We start from the raw sequence: 24,715 nt of genomic DNA on the forward strand, positions 1-24,715 counted from the left end.
TGAATGAAGAAGAGTTAAAGGGAAAAGTGACGCTACTTTCAAACACTTATGCACTGTGGACTGCATGGACTGTCCTTCGGGACCACCTGTACCATATGGAAAAGGAGAACTTTTAAAAGCTGGGCCAGGCCCCGAGAACTTGAGAACTGTCATCTGTGGAATTCCGTGACAGCTCACCAGAAGACAGGAGCACAGGATCTGGACCCACAGCACTGCAGCGGAAACCAGGACCCACCACATGACAGCTACGTGACCCACGGGCATTGTTTATTCAATCACTGTGTATATCTGAATCCTCACTCAGACCGGGCAGCCAATAATCACATTCATGTCTTCAAGTTCCTGGAGGCATTGCATGGGTTAATAAAAAGCACACAGAACAGTGCTGGGCTTAAAGAAAAGCTATTAAGGGTTATTCACCATAATGAGTGAATACAATCGAGGAAATCATTTAGAGACTAAAACCCCCCTAACAGGAGAAATAAAGAGAATGCGGACAAAAAGAAGTCAAATTGTTCTTTGGAGCACGACTGAGATGAGGCTCCTTCCTGTTCCTACATTTACTTGAGATACCCGAAGACCATCTTACTGTCTTCCATCCTACTGTCTTAAATTTCCCACCACCCAGATACAAATTTAATTAAAGAGCCCCTCCCCCTTTGGCCTCAGGAATAATCTCAAGAAATTAGCTACTGGAAATTACCAGCAAACTTGGTTTGTCCCCAATACCTTTTGGCTGTCAAGTACTTAACTTCAATGATTACCCTGAAGGAACAACTAGCCCATGAAACCACAAACACAATGATCGCCTCGGGCTTTAGCAGAACCATGAGCTGTCCCCAGACAAATATAACAAAGGCTCACATGTTCTAGAAGACTTAAGTGTGTCTTGGGAAAATGGCCCAAGCCAGGGAAAGCGAGGGAGTCGAGACAGCATGTCTTTGGGAAAGGTCTGCTGGCTCCCGGTCACATCTCAGGCTGTCTCTTTAAGTCACGCTCTTAGACATCTTTTCTCAAAGACACACCAGCTTCCTAGAAGTCCACTCCAGTGCACAGCTCTTCCTCAGTTATGTAGAACGAGGCCACCAATTTTCCTTGCTGATTATTCCCTACTGCCTAACAACTATCCCAGAGAGGAATGGTCTTCAAGGTCCTCCCAGAGGGAGCTTATACTGGAGATGTGACACCTGGTGCCATGTACTACATATGCTCAAGCCTACAGACCATGCTGGCATTTGTCAAAAAGTTTCCACGGCTCCCTGATGGCTGTGCATACTCTTGAAGGTGTTGTCACTGTGTCAGCACCAAGGGAAGAGGTGGTGTTTAGACAGCCACTCACAGGGCGGAAGGCAGGGAAAGGGACTCTCTTCCCGCTGTAGTTCCTTACACGGAGGGTGCTGCATATGCGCGCCGTGCAGCTGGGCTTGATGGCCAGGCAGCATCTGCTGCATGAAGCAGCCTGAGGGCCACGGACAAATCCCCATGACAAACAGCCAATGGTGCCTTTAATAACTGACTGCCCAATGTCGTGGGATGTCTCCCAGCTTCCTTCCCTGGTCTTTGGTCTAGCTGTGGGTCTCATCCATAGCTGCACAGGATAGTCACTTCTAAGCATATAAAAAACCTTTCGTGTCAATCTCAACTCTGGTTTATCTCAGGATAGCTTGACTTCAGATGTGTATTATTAAGTAAAAATCTTGAGGACTGCCCTCAAGCCAGAATTGTAAAGGGTAGAGCATCTACCCCATGTCAAAGGTGGTGGCAGTACTACTGAGTGAGAGACTGGAGTAGAAGGTAAAGGTCAGTCAGCAAGAGGGAGCAAGGGATGCATCTCCAGGTCTCCTTCAGCTAAACTCAGCTGAGGACGACTGCGTCCCAGTTTCCTTTTCTGTGGCTGTGACAAAACACTCTAACAAACGCGACTTAGGGAAGACAGGGTTCACTAGGCTTGTATTCTAGGAAAAGGTTTATTTGAGGCAAGTCAGGGCAGGAACTGAAGCTGAAACTATTAGTGAAATGCTGCTTTCTGGGTCATACTCAGCTAGTTTTCTTTTTCTTTTTTTCTTTCCTAAGTTTTTTGAGACAGGGTCTCTACATGTAGTCTTGGCTATCCTAGAGGTCACTATGTATATATACCAGGATGGCTTTGAACTCACAGAGATCCTCCTGCCTTTGATCTCCCGAGTGCTGGGATCAAAAGCGTGCACCACCACATCTAGCTGCTAAGCTATCTTACTTCTAAATCCTGTGTAGGGGTGGAGCTGCCCACACAGTCAGTAATCAAGACAATCCCTCACTGACAGCCACAGGCCAAGCTAATCTGGGCAATCCTTCAATTGAGATTTCCTTACCCGACTCTGGCTGTGCGGAACTGACAGCAGATGCTAACTAGAACAGTTTGTTAGTGTCAGAGGATTTCTATTTTCCTGAGATCATGATCAACCACAAAATGAATTCAATCCATAATTTCCTCGTTAGGGAAATAAGGCCCTGGGATACAGGATAAAACAGGATAGAATGGGAGATGACTACTCTACCAATGTCACATATAACCAAACTAAAATCATTTTAGGATTTTTAAAACTGAAAATAAATATAAAATGTTTACACAAACAAATTTTGGAAGTAACTGAATTGTTCATAAAGCCAACTGCCTTCCCTAAGTATCAGTCGATTATCCCTCAGAGGCAATTCTTTTTGGAGATGGTAGAGTGCTAGGGGCCACTGCTTTTGACAAACGGGAAATGTTGCAGGTAAAAGTTCTTGCTGACAAGTTGAGTTGAATCCTTGGACCCACATGGTAGGAGAGAACTGACTTCTACGAGTTGCCCTCTGACCTCCACAAATGCACTGTGGCACAGGGATGCACATGCACGCGCGCGTGTGCGCACGCGCGCACACACACATGCACGCAAACACATACCCCTCACATTAAATGCAATAACATTATTTTACATTCTAGAATATTTTAGGAAAAGCCAAAGTTTATAAGATATAAAAGTTAAGAAGAAGTAATCTGGCATTTTAAACTTATTTCTTCTCTTAGAAATTTTTTTTAATCACACTAGACTTTGAAATAATATTCTAAAAAATAATATGTGTTAGCAAAACAGTACCCTAAATCACTGTTCTTCATCCTCCTGGGATTGTTACCCAAACTGAAACCTGAACAAAGTTTTCATGGAGTACAAAATCCTGACAGGACTTTCTTACTGAAAAGCTGCATGATTTCAAATTCTCCACTGAGCTAACACCTGTGTGTAAACCACACATTTTCAGCATCTACAGTGTAGCACCCATGAAACCATGTTAGTGCTGAGATCCACAACTGAACTGACCTGTATGCACCACCACTAGAAGCAGAGCTGGACTTCCTTTGGGTCACTATTACAGGCTCTATAGGGGCAGCTGAGCTAGTTGAGTCCAATACCTAGCCATCTCAGATAGCCCAACAAAACTGGGTGTGGGTGGGGTTTGTGTACACTGCTGTGAATGCTGCCACTGAATCTAGCTTAGGAGTCAGCCTGGTGGCACAGCCTGTGCACCCCAGCTATTCAGGAAGTTATTGAAGGAGGATTGAACGTTCAAAGCCAGCCTCGACAACTTACTGACCTCAACAGTTAAAGGGGGGCATTGGGTTGGGGATGTAGTTCAGTGGGGATTGCTTTACCAAGCACGCACAAAGCTAGGTTCAGCACCCAACACCATGAATACAAAACATGGGCTCTAGAAGACAGGACAGGGAAGTTAGAAGTGCAACTTGACTTCCTTTTCTCCATCCCATTCCTCTCTTTCATGACCCTCCAATTACACTCTGTGTGTGTGCGCGCGCACTAACACCCAGATCTGAACCTGAGCTTTCACATGGCAAACACAGACTGTAAACAATATGGCTTCGGGAAAAGTGGGAGAACAACTCTTTCCATTTTCCCTTTGTTTTCAAACAAAGTACATCTCAAGAAGAAGTTGTCAGCCTTTGAGACAACTTTCTAAAACTAAAGTCCAGTCCCTTCTCTAAGCTGACTGATAAACTGTTTACTGGAAGTGTCCCAAGTTAGCTAGACAAACGCTTCCTTCCACTCCTCCTTCCCTTACGTCCTAAAGGCTTTGAACATAATTTGAGGCACAAAGATGTCGGCAATACACAGCCGTGTCAAGGTGTATGCTGGGTGTAGGAACCAGTGTGGGTGGGACATGGAGTTAAGTGATTGGTTGACTTGTTAGTCTGGCTTTGTAAGATCACTGGGAGAAAAAAAGAACATATGCAATACCGCACGAGCAGTGCTTTCAGTTATATGTACTGCTGAAGCAATGACAAGGATTTATTATTATTATTTCTTTTGAGACAAGATATCACTATGTAGTCCTAGCTAGCCTGAACTTGCTTTGTAGACCAGACTGGCTTCCAAGTCACAGACATCTACCTGCCTCCATCTCCCAAGTGCTGGGATTAAAGGCGAGGGTCACCACATAGCTAAGGATTTATTTTTAAAGACAGGATCTTGCTATGGAATGGCCTCAGGTTCCAGTTCACTGGCACTATAGGTGTGTGCCTCTGTGTCCAGCCTATTACTGGCAGTATTAAAAGACATCAATAACTCATCTTTGAGCCTGCAGACAGTACGTTTCTGAGTCTCTTGAATGAGACACAATTCTATCTACTGTTCAGATTGACACTAACACTGGAAGCAGCTAGAGTTGAGTAACACCAGCACCAACAACTTAATAGGAGCACAACAGCAGCCACAAAGTCACAATTATCATCCCCACAAGTCTTTATATTGTGTTAATCACCAAATCTTCAACTTTCAAAGTACTGGAATGCACAGTGAAGGTTTCGGTGGCTAAGTGTCTGTGTGCAGGGTAGGTACTGTTCTGATTAGGTTACCCAAGACTCAGCTCTCCATATTTAGCTAGAGACAAAAGCTCAGGTTGTTTAATTTGTTCACTACCAGGCAACTGTTAAATTCAAGAGTCACAAACCGCGGCAATTCTCACTGACAAGTCAAGGACAGAAGGCACACTCAGGAGGGCACATATGCCAAGGTGGCAGTGTGTGATTACAGACAAGTACACTGAACTGGAAATCACGTCACTGTCTCTTGTAATCACCCTGTGCAGAGCAGAAACAAGCTTCCTGTGCGATTTGCAGAGGAATGGAGACCGAGATACACAATCTCCTGTTCCTTGGTTTTAACCCATTAACAGCTATTTAATTATGTCTGATGAGGTCAAAGAAAGTTAATTTATGAAAAGCTGGCAGGAAGGTATTTCAAAGAAAATCCTCAGAGAAGTTCTCAGTAGCACTGAAACCTGGTGACTTCTCTTCAGGGAAGAGTTATCTAAACTGTTAGCATCCTAAATGATGTTGGGAACAAACTCACAAACACCATCCATCTCATGTCTTCACTAAAAACCCTCGCTATGGTCTGTAAGCTTTTAACTAGAGAAAACTGAAAAGCTGCAAATGAAGGCAGGCGGGCAGAGGTCTCTGACAAATCGTATTAACTTCCTTGAATTCATGGTGAAAGAACCATCACTGGGGCAAAGCACAGGGCAGAACTTTAGGCTGAAGAACAGAAACACATATTCTATGCATCCTGTGTGGGTGTGCGGTCACTCACGCACAAGTCACAGGCCAACCCTGGGTGTCCTCTCACCCAGCTCAGCTTCATTTTGGCAACCGAACCCCTCTCAGCCTTTTCTTTTCTGTAAACACCATTTTCTAAATGCCCAAATATCTGCCCAAATTTCACTAGTGCACTGGACCCAGAATCCTAGAAAGAGGAACGGGCACTCCTTACTCTTGCAGTGTCTGCAGGAGTATATTGTTAATTTTGGATCTTAAAAACATAAAATAGAGTATATGAACGCTAACGTTGTAATATCCCTTCATCTCCCTGGCCTCAGTTATGGAGTTTCTCTCTAGTTCAGCCCACTGTATAAACATTTATTATCATTTAAACTTTTTTTTTGTTTTGTTTTGTTTTGTTTTTTTCGAGACAGGGTTTCTCTGTAGCTTTGGAGCCTGTCCCGGAACTAGCTCTTGTAGACCAGGCTGGCCTCGAACTCCCAGAGATCCACCTGCCTCTGCCTCCCGGGTGCTGGGAATAAAGGTGTGCGCCACCACCTGGTTCTTAAAATTATTTTTACTATTTCTCATTTGGAATGTCTATGTACCTTGCGTCTATGGAGGTCAAAAGAGGGAAATAGATCCCCTGGAACTAGAGCCACAGATAGTAGTGAGCTGCATGTGGGTTCCCTAGTCCTGTGGGAAAGGGGCCAAGCCATTTCTTCAGCCCCCATATAAATAGTTCTTGCCTGACTCTCCCATATCGTCACTCTTCCCTATTCAGTTATATTCAAGGGTGGAAAGAGAAGTCACAGAAGGCCATTCTCGGAGACTTGACATTTGAGTATCTGAGCCTAGTGATGTCTGGTGCAGCTCCTTCACATACAAGCTGCTGGGCACGGGCTGACGTTTCTTATGTAGAGCAATAAAGGTGAAAAACTATCTCTCTTTACAACACTCCTGATGTAACACCACCAATAAATATAAAAGGCTGTTTAGTTTTAAGAGTTACATCCATAAAACAGATGCTACAAGGTGTGTGACCTCCTACATTAAAACACTGGCTTAAAACAAAACAGAGAAGTATACATAATGTAAGGTCTCGTGGATTACTATATGGCTACCGCCCTAAAACTGTCACCTAGGACCTTGACCTAGAATTTGCTGATCACCACAAGAGAATCTTGTTTGTCCCAGGCAATCCCCCCCCCCCCTTAAGTAACCATTATCAGAGACTTTTCTGGCAATCCCTGATAGGTTTTTATTATTCCTATTTTAGATTTATTTATTTTATGAACAGTTAGCTTGCATGGAAGCCTATGCACCATGTGCATGCCTGGCACTGGAGTTATAAATGGTTGTGAGCCACCATGTGGGAGCTGGGAATTGAAACTGTATCATCTGGAAAAGAAGCCAGTGCTACTAACCACTGAGGTATCTCTCCAGCCCCTGTTATTATTATTGTTATACTTTTACCACCAAAATATCCAGGTGCTAATAAAGTTGTGTCTATTAGAAAAAGACTTAATGTTCTTTCAATGTGTGGGTTTCTCCTTCTACTCCACCACTTCCCTCATCTGTTCTTCATCTGGGGGCTCCCCTAATGGCATGCTTGATACTGCTCAGTGTGTTCTTGATCTGGGGGCTCCCCTAATGGCATGCTTGATACTGCTCAGTGTGTTCTTGATCTGGGGGTTCCCCTAATGGCATGCTTGATACTGCTCAGTGTGTTCTTGATCTGGGGGCTCCCCTAATGGCATGCTTGATACTGATCAGTGTGTTCATCTATGTCAGCTCCTCCAAAACAGCAGGAGAAGCTGATTATTTTTGTTCACCCCTCTTTTTACAGTCTGCAGCTATTGATATTCAGTGTGTGGACCCACTGACTCATGGCAGGAGATTACACACGTTGATAGATCCTTTCCTGGTGTATCACTTGGTCACCTAGCGGTACAGCTCATCTAAGAAAGGCATTCATTTCTCAGTTTCAGGACAACGACCTGGTTCTTCTCATTGTTCAGATTAGTTTTCACTATCATTATAACTTCTGAATTTGACATATGTCAGTCAATTAAAATTATCTTTATTAACAGGCTTATTGATCCTGAGCCTTCTCAAGGTAACTCCTGGGTTGTTCTGACATGATCCTACCAATTTTAACTTCTTCACTTCCCAGAATGACAGGACATATTCTTGAGCCACAGGTCAACTCTGGGTGTCTTCCTTGATCTCTTTTCCACCTCATGTTTTATTTTTGGGACAGGAACTCAGTAAATGTGGAGGTTGCCTACTTGGCTAGGCTGCCTGGCAGTGAGCTCCCGGCATCGGCCCCCTCCTTGTTCCTCGCTTCCCCCAGCACTGGGGTTACAGGTGTGTACCACTGCACTGAACTTTCATGGAGACGCTAGAAATCTAAGCTCAGGTCCTCATGTTTGTACATCAGGTCATCTCCATAACCCATAACACTTTTTCCAAAAAGGAATTCTACTTAGTCCCTAGATCCACTGTATTAAATTTCCTCACAGTTTTGCTTCCTTTGACAGCGTAACTGTGGTGCAAATTTGTTTCAGTGTGAACAAATGGTTATATAAGCAATGTGACTTTCAGAATCCACTCAATCACTTTTATGAACTTTAAAAAACAATAAAATACTTTGTTGGAGAAAGGTTCTTTAATGCTAATTCAAAGCAAGATTCAACATACATAATTATAAATATACGATTTTATATTGTTAAACACGATAGTGTAGTACGATCTAAGCATAAGACAATGTTAACACAAATCTAGTAGGACAAGCAGATTCCTAACTCTATTTCTCTAACACCACAATTCCAAGAAAATAAGGGATTTTTTTCTCTCCAAACAAATAGATACATATTTTAAAGGGGCAAGTGAGAAAACAACTTTCTAGCCATCTGAAGTTATCTGTCCTATTCAGAACTGTCCTGAAGGAGTAAGCAACCTTTTATATTAGAATGTTTTGGCTTTTATTTAATTTTTTTTTAAATCAAACTGATTTTCTCTTATAATCTGGAAAATACATTTAACGGGTAACAGTCACCTTGGAGCCAAAACCAGGCAGAGTACTAATTTCAACCAACAAGAACAAGGTTGAAGGGGAGGGCAGCGGGAGGGAGGGGAGCAGAGAAAAATATATAGCTCAATAAAAACAAGTTAAATAAACAAACAAAAAGAACAAAGTCTTGCTGGTGGTGTTGCATGCCTTTTATCCTGGATTTCTGAGTTCGAGGACACCCTGGTTTACAGAGCAAGTTCCAGGACAGCTAGGGCTACACAGAAAAACTCTGTCTATGTGTGTGTGTGTGGGGGGGGGTGCGGGGGAGCAGAGCAAGCAAAGCCTTGTGTGATCTGGTTCTAACAGTGGAAAATTACCTTACAAACACTGTGACTGGGCTAGTGAAGGAGGGCTGGAAGCATTTCTCAGTGCAAAGCCTCGTGCATACCCCTCACCCCTAGCATTTCAGGGGCAAGAAATGAACCCCATGTCTGACATCCCCATGCCCACGGTAAGGACTATATCATTTACCGTCCCATCAGCATCACCTAGGCCATCCCTGGAAAAATCCAGGTAAAGTGTGTCTGTAGAAGGAGGGACAAAGATATACATGTGACAAGACAAAGATGGGGAGAGGAGTTTGCAGCAAGAACTAATTTTGTCAGAAGCTAGCTGAGTGTACCTGGGAGGTGCTCCCAGCTACTCCAAGAGTAGAAGAGAGTCATGCATTCTTTTATTTCCTCAACAGATCTTTACTGTATGCCCACTGTGTGATGAGCACCGTGCTTATGGCTGGGCATTCAACACCAAACAAACCCTGTCCCCAGGATGCCCCTGCCAAGGCTCCACTCAACTATGGCTGACTGGGCTGTTGCTCACTGGTTATCTAAATAGAATTTGTTCAGTCGTGGGTTTCAACATGACTCACTTCGAATGCCTACTGCTTAGCGATCTGAACAAAGATCTGACAACAAAACCCACCTGCCTAAACCTGAAAAATTCTGAGCTCTGTAAAGCAAAAGCAGCTTTCAGAAAAAATGAGACTGCAGACCGTATGCTTCATATTTACAGCATTTTCATTGCAGCAAAGAATACAAATTAGTCTATACAAACTATGTATTTGCTCTTATTTATGACAAACTTAGTTTCTTTGAAAAAAGATACACAAATAAACCACTGGCTGCACTGCTTCATGCAATGCATTTCAATGCACTCAGTAATAGTCAACTGCTGAATAAGTCACAAACTCAATTTTCAGTCTTGATGTTATCTTTATCATATTAGAACACATCACACACCAGCTCCATGTACTAAAACAGTAGTGGCAAAGGCTTTTAGTGAAACATATTATAATGAGAAAATAAGGAAAAACAGTCATTTTCCTTATTATATTACAGACTGGCATCTATTAAAATGTCATCACTACACTTGATTACACAGATCAAAACAAGTCTTTCAGGGACCTACAAAAGCCCAATGACAGCTCAGGGCCTAGGATCTTCCAAGTGTCGAGGGAGCTGTCCCTATCTTAGAGACAGGAGGACCAGAGCACCACTTCACAAGGACATCTTATTCTTTAGTGATTGCCTTGACTGCACTGGTCAGAGAGAACAGTTGCAGGGAAAACATGCAGCGAGAGGTCGCTTGACCGTTTCTAAGGACTAACACTGGAATTTTCCTTCCAAAATAAATGCGACAAGAAAGAAACTATCTGATAAGAGAAAAGAAAGGGAAAGATAAGTGCCTCTCCAACTGAGTGTAAATGTGACTTTCGTTACCCCCTCTACTCTCCTCTCTCTGAAGAGAGCCTGCATCTCAACAGAAGCTCCAGACCTCAGAGGGCGGGCAGGCCAGCATCCCTGGGAAGAGATATGTCACACACTGGTATAGTAGGCTCATTTTTTTGCTTATTAAGAATCACATGTGCCACAAGAAAGTGAGCTGATCAAATTCCTCTTGTGGTAAATAAGTGCTAAGTGCCAGGCTGTTCTCTCTCTCTCTCTCTCTCTCTCTCTCTCTCTCTGAAAGACAATGACAAAACCCAACATGTGTATATAATAACTATGGAACTTTCAAAACACTCTCAACCCGCTCAGCTGAAAGCTGGCTTTTGTTTTATAAGATGGCCATCGCCTCTTTAAAAGGTAACTATTAAAATAAAGCAGCGTTGAGGAGCCCATGTGAACTGCACAGCACCACCACTCACAGCATATGACAACATCTGTAGAACCAAACTGCTCATTCTCCCTTCTGAACACACTCTGTAATATGTGGCCTACCAGGCTCAGATGGATGGGGTGACATATCTTCTTGGAAGTCTACCCAAGGGAGAATATGTCCCTAGCAGGAGTTTTAAGACCCCAACCTATCATGCAAGTGGCCAAATTTACCTGGCTCTCAGGGTAAAGAGATAAGGCTACCAGGACAAGATGACAGGCATTAGAATTCTGGTCAACTCAACTATTTCTAGCCACCCGGACCCATTCCCGGGTCACCTACGAAAAGGTGTAGCCACCAGTTGCCCACACATGCAAGATGCTCAGAAGGCCTTGCTGGATAAGTGTGGTGTCTTGGCATGTCCTGGCATGGCTAGAACAGTTCCCGAGAGAAAGTGTGCCACAAGGCCGCACTCACTTCTCCTGTGAGACAGGCTAAGGGCTCCTCACCGCCCTGTTACAACAGACAGATAAAGCTGCCAATGGAACTCAAACCCTACTTCTTATAAGAGATAAACCAACATTAAACTTTATTTGAAAAATAAAATCTGTTTTAGAAGATTTGAAATTTCTGATTAAAAGCATTTTTAAGTTTTACTAAAATTACTTAAATTAACTTGTGTGGAAGCTCTTTTAAGAAAAACAGCAGCCTATTCTTTTTCATTTGTTTGTTGGAGACAGGGTTTCACTACGCAGCCCAGCTTTCCTGGAACTTGATAGATAAACCAGGCTGGCCCCAAACTCTCAACAACTTTCCTGCCTCTGTCTTTTGAGTACTGGGATTAAAGACATGTGTCACCAGGCCTCACACACAAACAAATTTAATTAAAACTTTTCATCATTGCTGGATGATGGTGCACATGCCTTTAACCCTGAGGACCACTTGGAAGAAGCAGGCAGATCTCTGTGAGAGTTAGAGGCCAGCCTGGTCTACAGAACGAGTTCTAGGACAGGCTCCAAAGCTACACGGTAGAACCTTGTCTTGAAAAACACCCCCACCCCGCTTCAATAATTCCATCACCCTCACCATTGTGCGGATGTATATGTGAGCCCACACTGGTGCCAGAGGATATATGGAGGTCAGAAGATAACTCCCAGGAATCAGTTCCCGTTTACTCTTTGGACCCCTGGGACCAAACTCAAGTCATCAGGGTCACACAGCAAGCACTTTTAGCTCCTGAGCTAGTTATCTTGTTGACCCTAGAATCTACAAGTTAGGTTAGCAGGTTTTCAGTGTTTTAGCTAGGAAAGTATAATTAATTTCACTGAATGTCTTTTATGACTTTGTAATAAAAACTGCATTTGGCTTTTTTTTGGTTTTTACTTCAGTCTTCCTCACCAGCATTGCCTAGCACATATGTACATGTATGTGCACACACACACTCATATTGCTCCAGCTCGGGAAAGCCAAGCTTTCTGAACCAGTTCCTCCTGCCCTCTCTTCTGTTTTTTTTTTTGAGACAGGATTTCATTTCATAGTTCAAGCTGGCCTAGAACCTATGACAATCTTCCTGCCTCCATTTGGAATTATAAGTGTGAGCCATCATTCTTGAGGAAAGCCATTTCATTTTAGAATTTTACTTTGTGCTCTCTCCCCCTCCCACACACGTGTGTATGAGTGTGTGTAGGAGACACCGCTTTGGACTCAGACCTTTCCTTCCACAATGGATCAGGGATCAAACTCAGGTTGTCAGGCTTGCGCAGCAAGCACTTTACCACCAAGGCCCTTGCCAGTCCTGAACTCATTGCTTTTATTTCTATTTAAGTCACTGTCCTCCAACTGCACCTCTTTCTTTGGGGACACTAAAGATCTGACAGGCATCTTGATGTCTCTATACTTCCAAAGTCAATTTCCTCATAGTTTTCTGTGAGTATTGAGTTCACGTGTGTAATTGAAGCAAAACACAGTGAGTAGTTTAGAAATGCCAGCTATTCTATGGTGTTGACATGCATCCTCTCCCAGTTCTGTTTCTGGATACTTTCTAATTCTTTTCTTTTATTCTTTATTTTTTATTTTTAAATATTTATATATTTATTAAGTATACAATATTCTGTCTGCATATATGCCTGCAGGCCAGAAGAGGGCACCAGATCTCATTACAGATGGTCGTGAGCCACTATGTGGTTGCTGGGAATTGAACTCAGGACCTTTGGAAGAGCAGGCAATGCTCTTAACCGCTGAGCCATCTCACCAGTCCTACTTTCTAATTCTTTATCAGCCTCTTGGATGCTGTAGCTCCAAAGGTTCTGTTCCCAGCCTCGTTTCCCTATAGCACCCCTGGCTGTCCTCATGCACAGCTATGTTAAGCTGGTAGCACTGCATGCCCAGTGACCTCTGCTAGCCTCTTCTCTAGTGAAGACCCTTGCTGAGTGCTGGACTCCATGGTTTTTAATCTGTCGATAGTGACCCAACAATCTAACATGCTTCCTCATGCAGTCATGCTCTGGAGTATGTCGGTCCCCAAAGTTTGGAGTTCAACGTTTAGCCTGGCTTGTTAGTAACTGAATTTCTTGTGAGCTCTGAACACACAACACAACATGCTGCATATATAGCCATTGCTGGCTGACAAGTTAACACGAACACCAGCTTCATCTTTTCTCTTTAGTCATTGGTATTCAGGTCTTCAGTGGAGTGTACAGCAGTTACCTTAATCATTAAGGCTTGAGACAGGCAAACAAGGAAGGCCGTGAGCCAAGCATGGTTCAGGGTTTTAAGAACAGCTTTCCTTCCAGAGGACCCAAGTTCAGTTTCCAGCAGCCATGTACAGTGGCTCACAACCTTTTGTAACTCTAGAGCGAGGGCATCTCAAGTCTCTGACTTCTAAGGGAATCCATATTTGCAAGCACAACACATACATGTAATCAAAACAAAATAAATCTTAATGTCTCAGGCCTCTGTGTGTGCTACGTACATGATATTTATGCACCTATACGTACACACACATGTGTGGAACACAGCAAAATGCTAGAAATAATCCATACACACATAGAGGTAAGTAAACCCATATACATACACGTATGCATTCAAGAGAATATTTATATCAAGTGTTTAAAGACTAATAAATGAAAAAGAACAAAATTAAAAAGGCTATAGTGAGCCAGACAATGGTGGTGCCCAGCACTCAGGAGGCAGAGGCAGGTGAGTCTTTGTGAGTTTGAGGCTAGCCTGATCTACAGAGTGAGTTCTAGGACAGCCAGAGCTACACAGAGAAACCCTGTCTTGAAAAACCAAAACCAAAAACCAACAACAAGAAAAGGCTTTAGTGTGATATGTTTTATGCAAACAACAAACAATAAGAAATGAGGAAACATATACCTACACACTTGTTTGCACAACTAGAAATGAGCAGAGCTGGTGACCCTCAGGAAAGGAAAAGATCAGGCAATGGGTACGAGGACAAGGGAGTGGAGGACATCAATCTTCATACAACTCCCATATGCTTTTAACTTAAAAACAAAAAACCAGCACGTATAGAGATTTAAAAACCAACCTCTAAATGGAAAACAACAGAAACAAGCATAATCAGTTCTTGGTACGTGTGCACATGGGCCAGAGGCTGGCACTGAGTGTTCTCCTCTGCCAGGCACTACCTTTTAAACATTTTTTTATTTATTATTTTTATGTGTATGAGTGATTTGCATGCATGTTTATCTGTGTACCAGAAAGTGCCATAAGAAGCCAAAAGAGGGCACCAGATCCTGATGGAACTGGAGTCACAGTTGTGAGGCACCATGTGGGTCCTGGGAACTGAACTCAGGTCTTCCGACAAAAGCAGTCAGTGCTCTTAACTGCCAAGCCATCTCTCTACAACTGTGAAAATTTTTTTGGTAAGAATCATAAACAGAGCTGGGCACAGTGGTACCTGTCATCCCTGCACTCAGAGGTGGGGGAGGAGGTCACAAGTCAAAGGTCAGCCTAGGTTGTAAGGCCCTATCTCCAAACATCAAATTAAAAAAAAATCTCCTAAATGAAACTCAGAAACAGGTATTTACGTCCTCTCCAGGTGTCTTCTCACCAAATACGAATTACACAGTGATGTGGCGGTACTCGTAACCAGGAGAGTACTTTTTATGCACCGAGGACGCACCTTAGGTCTCTGGTACTTCTCCCCTAAAGTTTACCACCCGATCTAATAACGATGAAACCAGGAAGCCCCAACGGAAAGACAGGTGCTGTACAGAACATGTCTTATGCACTTCACAGTATCCAAAGAACTAACTTTAAAACAGACATGCAGATACCACTCCAGAGCTCTGGAAATTCGGGAGACCCAGGACTACATGTGGTAAGAAATAAGAACCACATGCAAATGGGAACCTACACTGGGGGGTATTCCCTGCTAGAAAGGATAGCAGGAAAAACTGGCAAGATTTTTGAAATCAGACAGTGCTGAGCCAACAAGAATTTCTTGACTTCGATAGTTTGTGGGGCATGGAGAAGAGCGTCTTTAAAGGACTAACACATACACAGTTTGCCAGCACCACAACTCAGGAAACAAATGAGGGAGAGAAGAGTGAGATTAAAAAAGCAGACACAGTAAACCAAACCTAAAGCCCAGGGGACCCAGGTAAAGAACAGATGGAAATTCTAGACATGACCTTGCAACTTTTCTCTCAAGGCTGATATTTCTTTCAAAATAAAGAGGGAAACAATATAGGGCACTGCTGTACATGCAGCGGGGACAGCAAGAGCAGGCCAGGGCTCAGGAAGAACATTCTAGCACCCTCTCAGGGTAGCTGCATACCCTGTGGGAAGAGCAGCATTTTCTTTGTCTGCAGGTGCCAAAGAGTAACAGAAGTTTTGTGGGAAGTGGGTTTCTTTAATGTCTGCTGAGGGTGGAGAGTTGTGTGTGTGTGTGTGTGTGTGTGTGTGTAGGAGGGCTGTAAAGTTTTGTGGTTTTTTTTGTTTTTGTTTTTTTGACTAAAGGGGAAGAAATCTCAGAATCCAGGAGAAAAGGATGTGGCATCAATTCAGCCTGTGTCTATCACTCTTCCCTGCAGAATGTTAAAATTTGGGCTGTCACAAAGCTCCGAAGTCAGTTTAAGAGCAGGCAGGGAACGGTACCTTCCGGTCACTCTGTCCAAGTTGTACAAACAGCCTCCTGGGAAACCTCAGGTAGGGTGTGCCAGAAAAAGAGACAACTTATAGGGTAGTAATTGGTTGTGAGCAGGTTTCCTTACTGCGCTGGACAACAACACCAAAGCCTTGGGCCTTCAGTTCTGCATGCACATCCTGTTCTGGACCATGTCTACAGTCTAACTGCTGGCGGGAGCCACAGCTTCCTCTCTGCCTGTATGCTGTTTCAGCTGGCTAGCTTAGCAATCATTATTGACAAGGACCTTCCCTACTTTATAGTTTATCTGGCTTAATGAAAATCTTTGATCAAAAGATCTCAGGCTCATACAATGGAACCCAAACCATTAAGAGTTCCTTTTAACTAAACATATTTTAGAAACCTTCTAATCTCTGTTCATCTTTCTTACCCAGAGCACTGAATCATGAGGCAAAATTGATGAGAGGTCATGCGCTCCATCCCTCCCTGCTTGTGTAGAAGACTGGGTTTAAATAGCTCTGGAAAGATATTTATTTACGCTTATTTTAAGTGACTTCCAAGGAGATGCTATCATTTTTTTCAACAGCATACTCTGTCTTCTTTAAAATGGTCAGTCAAGGAATTCTTCTGGTTTTAAACTGAAGTTTTATTGGGCTTCCTTATGCCAGTCCCCATTTTCTTTTGAGTACTATAAAAGTCTGTGAGAACCACACTAACTCCCTTTGAACTACTTCCCACCCCATTTCTTTCAGTATCAATAGGGATTGTTTCTAGAACCTATGTTTGTTAGGCACAAGTTCTAAGACTGAGCCACACCCAGAGTCTTCCTTTCCTCCAATACTGTAATCTTTCCTCACCCTGCTTAGACACTCCAGTGGAGAAATAATGCCAACAGTTCTACAAGACTGTCAGGACCAGAGTCTAGTCACACCCAGGTGGGTGGTATTTTTCATATCACCCTCAACATCCCAGAAAATGTCCTACTGTGCTCTTCACTGCGTGTCTGAAACCATAGCGTGGTAACTGGGAGATGGGGGTGCACACCTCCACTATTAGTGCCTGGGAGGCAGAGGCAGGCATCTCTGGAGTTCTAGCCAGTCTGGAAAGCACAGTGAAGTCCAGGCCAGTTAGAACTAGAAAGTGAGATCCTGTCTCAGAGTTAAGAAAAGTTCAAGTCACCTTACTTTTTCATGTCATGCACTAAAATTTTAAAATAGTTTAAAATAAAGATTTAGCACTTGAAGGGAATATCTGGATTTGCATAGAAGGTTATGAGGCCAGATTATGCTGTATCATGCTAAACACATGGTCACTGTATTTAGAACTAGACTTTTACCTGGTGGTACCAATTCCTTTAGAATTTAGGTATCACTTTAGAGATCTTCATAGCACTTTGGGGTTTCAATTCATATCAATAAACCTACACCTGATACAGCCTGTAAGGAAACTATGCTGTCGATACAAAGGCAGTTTCCCAGGAGGCTAACTTAGAAGCATGACCTTGATGACTAGCACAAGAGGGCAGACAGAGTCTAAGTATGCCTTTATAGAATATGGCTGAGAAGGTGTGGGACAGAACTCAAGAAGATAGCACCAAAAAGAAGAGGATTTTTAGTTCTTACCAAATGAACATGGTTTTGAATTGGCAGACTAAGAAAGAGGAAGTGGTCACGGTCAGGAAAGGGACAAAGGATGGAGAAATGGTGGCATGCTCAAGGTACCCGAGGAAAAGGAAACTGATGACTCAACCAGCTTAAAAGGTAGCTTGGAACTGCTTGCTGGAAAGTCCCTTTCTTCTAGAGGCACATGCCTCAAGTTTTAGTCCTGCACAGCTGTGATGCACACCAGAGAGCATGATTACAGATAATCACCTCGTGAATGGTGACTATAAAACACTCCAGCACAAGACAGATAGTTTAACTGTAGCAGGGAACCACTGGCTTCAGATGCATACCCACTGGTATACCGCCAGAAACCAAAGCCACACAGATGGCCCAGTCCAATCCAGAGGGCCACACACAAAAAAAATAATAATGACATGAATGCAGAAGTAGCAGGCAAGGTGATGGACAAGGAGAGAAAGAGTTGAGACACAGTGGGAGAAGGAGCAATCAGAGTGCAATATATTCATGCATGAAAGCATCAAAGCTTGATTTATTAAAAGAAAAAAAAATGGAGAGTATAGCTAGAACTCTGTAGAATAGAAATAGCCAGCTGGTAAGGCAGTGCTCCTTGGAAAAATTAGTCTACTGGATAACTAGGCCAGAAAAACAGGAAGACTAGGAAAGTAAATAAATGATTGCAAATAACTGGAAGTATAAAAATCAAACCAAAATATTTCTTCTTCAAAAACTTTATCTTTCTGTGTAACTAAATTACACAAATCAGTCCAAAACTGTTACATTATTTTATCTGCAGACTTCAACATTTCGGTATCTAATGATACAGATTTAGAGTCACCATACATCCTTATGGACACTCACAGCATATTTACATTAACGGTCGTGTATTTCCTGTAGATTTGGTCAAATTCAACATGCACAAGGCTCTCAGTGACAAATCTTTATACACCTAGGTAGAGACTACTATCTTCATGGGACACCTGGTACCTGTTACTATCTCTAGATAACTGTAACCAACTCTCTAAATGTAGCCTCAACCTTACATTTACTAGTCCAATCTAATCTGAGAAGTAAAAGAATAACCACAACTGCTGCTTTATTGTGAGCGTCCAGACTTAACCAGAGGCCCAGAAGACACAAGTACATAGAAAACAAGCATTTCTTGATACAAACACTAACAACTTTTGTCGCAGCAAAAGAAAACTGAGCAGAGCTCACTCAGGTGGGGAGGCTGCTTCTCTAGTGGAAATAACTCCCACCCCATCTCCTCTGCCCCGCACGGATTATTTGACAAGATGTTAGAAAGCAGAAACTCCTCATAACTAATGGTCCCTTGCACTCTAGTCACAAACGATTTCACACAAGCACCACAGAAGGGAATGCAAGTCTACCAGCTGATTTCACGCAATCGCTTTCTGAGCCAATGGCACTGTGGTAAAATCTAGTTTTAGTTTCCTAGAGCGCAACAACTGGTTGGCAGGAAATTTTTCATGTGAGGAAGATCTTCTAATTCATGTAAATATAAATAAAAGACCCATTATCTATTGATTAAAAAAACAACAACACAGCAGGTTAAATAAAGCTTTGTGTGGTACTGTTTCCTGTACCTGTAGTCATCAGTTATTATGAAAATAAATAAAGTACTTCACTTACTGAAATCAATGAGAAACCGTCCAAACCCTTGCCTTTGGTGCTGGGGCATGATCATGATGCAGGAGACATTATACTTCTGTTGGCAAAGCTTTTCCTGAAGAAAAGAGAGACAGATCAAGTATGTCAGAGCTCTGCTACAGTGGTCAGTTCCCTGCACCTGCCACTGTCCTTGTAAAACTGTCCACCGAGGTGAAACAGTGGCTTGGGCTGGGATCAACCAGAGTGATCCTTTTGTGCTAATCAACCATCAAGTGACAACAAACCGTCCACGCTTCTCGACTGTATCTTTGTTCTACAATAAAATACAAATGATGAACCAAGGAAATGTCAAGGGAGTAAAACAATACCGACAGTCGGGAATGACTGCTCTCCCTGCTCACCCAGCACCATGCAGCATCACCCAGTGGAGTAAGCTAGGAGCTGGCAGGCAGCCCTGCTAGATGATAATCTACAACTCTGCAATGGCAATCTGTCTCCTGATTCTGAGCAGACGCCCTAGTGAAACCTAGTGAAATAGCAGACGTGTGAGTAGATGCGCACACATGCATTTCTCTCGTGAATACGAAGGCAAAGTAAAAAGCTAAAGAAATAAGTAATTTGCATCTCAAACCACGAAAATCAAACAACAACAAAGACAACCAGAAACCCCAAAGTCTTTGAACAACAATGAGATCAAAATACTACCAATGGTTTAAAGTCAGGCGGAGGCTGGGTAGAGAGACAGCTCCGGGAATTAAAAAATTCGACGTTTTCATGGACTGTGGCATCAGGCAGCAATATTTTATTCACAGTCACAGACGCCACCAAAACCTACATAGAGAAGATCTGGAAAAGGCTCTAAGGCTGTGAGTGCTGTGGCCAAATATAAACCATAAATGAGGCTGCCCACAAATAGAACCACATCAGAGGATGACTTTAGAACAGCCAGATCTTTAGCAAATTGGTTTTAAAGACCACAGGAAACGACTGGGGAAAAAAGTCTAAAGGGCAGAATTAAAGATTTCATTGTGAAAGAAGATGAACCCCCAACTTTTGTGTATTCCTAGCTGCCTGTGGCATCTCTAAAATATGAAGAGGAAGTAACAATGTGAATGCCTTTTCTCTAGAAGATAAATTGCCCATCACTGAATGTGCACACCAATGGCAAAGGCTCAAATAATTAATTTTACTGTGCAAAGTAAGATAAATGGGTCACTCTATCTAAAAAGAGACGCACTCTGGGCAAAGAGGATTTATATCCTTGATGCCATTCCTTTTTCTGTCCAGAACCATGCCCACCTCAGAGAGCTTATTGAAATGTAATCGGACAGCAATCCTCTCACCCTTTCTTAAGAGATGTTGAGGGGAGGGGAGGAAGCCCAGTAAGTACAGTGCCTGCTGTGCCAGCTTGAACCCTCCACAGGCAGGAGCCTTAGAACCACATGAAAGAAGAAGAAAGCTGGGCATGGCGGTGCAGCCTTTAATCCCAGTATACAGGAGGCAGAGACAGGTGGATCTCTCTGAGTTCCAGGGCTACATAGAGAAACAAACAAAAACAAAAAAGAAAGAAAGAAAATGTCAGGCAAAGTGCTTCACACTTATAATCTCAGGGATGAGAGACAGGAGGCTCTCTGGGGGCTTACTGATGGCCGCACTAGCCTAGTTAGTAGTCCCAAGTTAATGACTCTCTCGACACTGCTCACAAATACAGGAATGCACATACACAAATATATGTGGTTGCTACTAAACTCTAATTTGGACACCACAAGTGGACATCCTTTGCTCTAGTCTGAAAGTTAGATGCTTTAACAATTTGCAGAAAACCTGTCAGATCATCTTGGACACTCTGTGGCTATTCTTGAATGGTTTTGATAAGAACCACTAAAATTCTGTTTAGTATATACTCTGAAGGGCCAAAGGTTTCCATACTGCAATTTATATATTAGAAAATAGTTTAATTTGCACGTCTAGTACTAACGCAGTTACTTCTTAGATTCTTTTTTGTTTCACTTTTCTGTTGAAAGTATTTGTATTTCATAATTATAAAAAATGACCAAGAGTGGCCGTCACTGTAGAGAGAGAAAGTTGAGCTTGTTTTGGTAAAATGTCTGGACACCCAGAAGGAAGTGAGGCAGGGAATCAGGACAGCAAGGGTCCCCACCAATTGTTTAGGCTACTGCTCGAGGGGCCAAAGCAGGTTCACAATGAGGATAATTAAAAGACAGACAACTACAACAAAGGCATCATTAAACCTCATGTTTGAATTCATACACATTTAAAGAAACTACTTTCTAATAGGAAGGATAGTATGAGCAGTACTATTAAAAGTACTTTTTAAAGAAAAATATCATCACAAGCCTCTAAAAAACAGCCTTTTTTTAAAATTATGTAGATTCCTTATTGTAGAAATCTGAGTTAACTCTCTGGCCCATTTTGGATGTAGAAGGTGCAGAGCCTTAACCAGCGTGCATACAAGGAACACTGAAGCAGCTTCTCACGAGTATTGGTGCTTGCTTCTCTTCAATCTTGGGACTGTTCCACAGATTTAAACAGACCAGGTTGCAAAGTTCATTCATATATATTGTACATCCCTCTCATTTTTCCTTCTTTTTTGGGGGTGGTGGTAAGGGGATGTTGAGGGATAGAGAATGGGAAGAGTATCACCACGTAGTCTAAGCTGAGCACAAGCTCATGATCCTCCTGCCTTAGCCTTCTGAGTGTTAAGATTAGGGGCATGTGGGCAGACCACTGAGGGAAGGAAATGAGTCAAAGATTGAGGCTGTAAACAGAGATCCTCATGTTGACACCACTTAAAAGGAGGGACGAGCTTATGGGAATTAAAGATGCTAAGTAGTCTACAAGGTGGCAATGAAATGTCTGTCACACAGACACAGTCAGCACAGTGGGGTCCTTTACACACTTCCTAGGCCCGGTTTTTTTTTTTTTGTTGTTGTTGTTGTTTGTTTGTTTTGTTTTGTTTTTGTCTTTTCAAACGAGCTCTAAACAAAAAGCTGAGGTTTTCAGAAACATGAGCCACTTATTCAAATTATCGTCATAAAAAAGCCCTGTTCAAAGAACTGGGCTCCACTAAAAACATTTGAGAAAGAAAATGAAGGTCATGCTGGCTCGTGTTTTACCTTAGAGAAGTATCCAACCAGATGACAGCCTTTTTCATCATTTTTTGTAAGGACATAAAAAAGGAATGGCTCGACATCATAATACAATGTTTTGTGGTCCAGGAAGAGCTTGGCTAACAAGCAAAGGTTTTGGCAATAAATTTTGCTCATATTCCCATCAACCTAGCAAAAGAAAAACAGACAACATTATTTAACATAAAAATACCACTAGAATATAAATTTGTTTCTTCTGTATATAATTTTAAAAAGTATATAATTTTATTTCTAAATCCTAAACTATAATATTAAAATACTCCATCAAACAAAGACAGCATTAAACAGAACAGAGCTATTACTTGGAAAAAAATCAGAATTCCACATTTCTTCTTGTTAAGGTAAATTCAAGACAGCTAAAGTCTCTTTAAGCTTGTTCAAGAAACAGCAATGTTAGCAAAAAAGTCATTTCCACTTGAAATTTGTTGAATTAAAATTTGTCAGGCATGTTCTCTTAGTTTTAAAGTGGAGCCAAATAAATCTGAATTAAAGAAACAAATTTTTTATCATGTATGCTAAACTTCTATTATTTTCAAATAAAAATAAAATAAATGAAGTGCATTACTCCGATTCTTCAAAAGTGTGGCTTAACAGCAGAGGCCTCCATTTTGGATTTATCCCAACTATCATTTTAAAAATAATTGGAGAAGATAAAATCCCTGTGTTGGGAATACTTACAGAGAGAGTGAGATGAATTTCAACCTATAGTAAGTACCATGATTACAGGCTACTTCTCTTCAAAATAAAAGCCTCAAGCTGTGACACTGACGGCTCCCGACAGGAGCTAGGCACAGACACCAATTTCTTTGATCAAATGCAGTGAGTTGCTGAAACAGAGAGCCAACTAGACCCCACACTCTTCTTAGGGGAGATGGGTCTTTGCTAACCCGAACTCTTTAACAATGAACTTGACCATTCTCAAGTCTCCTGTGGACCATACAGGTTCTCATAATGCACAAATTATTTTTAGATTTCATATAACTATTTCCCTTGGACAGAACCTCAGTCCCACACATAGCAACATAATCAAATATAGGCACAGGCACTGAGAATACAATTCTCTCTTTAATTAAAGGAAGTTGTGATGTATTTGTGAGTATGGTCCTTTTGGAAATGGTGCTGTATTGTATATATATATAAAAGATGGAGATGTGCACCTGTGTATCAGAAACAGAAATGAAAACTCTGAAACAAACTCTGATCAACTGTGAAAATAAAAAAAGGAACAGATACAGAAAAGAGTCACAAAATCCCCAGTAATTTATGATAAAAAATTTACTTGTTTTTAAGTCATAGAAAATATCTAATAGTTTTTTTTTTTTATAACTGAGATATTCAGTCATAATGCTAGAACAGATCTTTAGGACTTATTCCACACCCTTAGTGTATAAATAAACCACAAACCTCACAAACCCACTTTCATCTCTATGCTGTCCAAACACATGCCCAACAAGACAGATTATCATGCCCCAAGAAGACTTCCTGATTAAGCTTCCACCACGGGCTTACTCAGGCTGACTTATTTAATAATTAAGGCAAACAATGCATTTTGCCGACTGGGGAAAAAATGAAAAGTCTTTTCAATATTCTTTTGGTTAGAAGAAAGGCATCTAAGACATCAGGTAAGGAGTAAGGAAGGGAGAGTAAAGCTGGCTCTGCTCAAAGGCTCCATAAGACCAACTCTGTACCTCGCCTCATTGAGGCTGGTGAAGTGGCACCCTAAAGTCTACTCCATTTTCTCTTGCATCAGGGAACTCACTAGGAACAATTTCCCACACTTTTCAGGGATATGTGGCTATGACTGAAGGCATTTTGGTTGTCACAAATAGATGGAGTGGGGGCACCACTGCAACTTGGGGGTAGATGGTGGGATGTTGCTGAACACCCGGCGGTGCACACTACAACCCCTATACAATGTATTATTCAGTTTGAAATGTTAGTAGTACTCAGGCTGAGAAGCCTATGCTTGGCCTTTAATGAGAACTAATAGGGCAACTTCAAACACAATTCCTTTTGCCCTTCAAACTTGCTAGAAAGTGCAGGGAGGGGCTTTTAAAAAAAAATAAGTACCACAGCCAGAGTTTCCTGACCAGTATTGTGGAAAACAAACAAACACTCCCAAAACTTGTGAACCTGAGCATTCTGAGAAGAGATCCCTAAAGTACACCGGCCTTGAGAGAAAGAAGACATCGCATCTGCTATAGAAAGCAGGCTTGACCTGAGAACCTGAAAGGTAAAGCAGTGCATACACCAGGATGGGCCACAGAGAGGACAATGAAGCAAGGCAACAGAGGCATGCAAGTCAAGTGAAGAGAACAGAGACGAGAACCGAGACACCCTGTGAACACACAGTACCAAGAAAAGAAAGCTTGTTGTCCTCAACACATGACTGACTCAGCTAAACTAGATCCCTAAGACAGACAATAGAAGCCT

The 24,715-nt window shown here is 42.2% G+C and overlaps 1 protein-coding gene across 7 annotated transcripts in view; it reads right to left on the reverse strand.

The window, feature by feature from the left end:
* Nucleotides 1-24,715, reverse strand: part of Kat6b (lysine acetyltransferase 6B) — a 183,470-nt gene that overhangs the window by 16,389 nt on the left and 142,366 nt on the right. For all 7 annotated transcript variants that reach the window (XM_057785948.1, XM_057785947.1, XM_057785946.1 and 4 more), the window contains 2 exons: nucleotides 22,250-22,411; nucleotides 19,134-19,227 (listed from right to left, as the gene is read on the reverse strand). In XM_057785948.1, coding sequence (XP_057641931.1) covers nucleotides 19,134-19,227; nucleotides 22,250-22,411 — 256 coding nt within the window. The remainder of the gene's footprint in view (nucleotides 1-19,133; nucleotides 19,228-22,249; nucleotides 22,412-24,715) is intronic.

The sequence above is a fragment of the Chionomys nivalis genome, chromosome 12 (genome assembly GCF_950005125.1).
Source record: "Chionomys nivalis chromosome 12, mChiNiv1.1, whole genome shotgun sequence".
Classification (NCBI taxonomy): Eukaryota; Metazoa; Chordata; class Mammalia; order Rodentia; family Cricetidae; genus Chionomys; species Chionomys nivalis.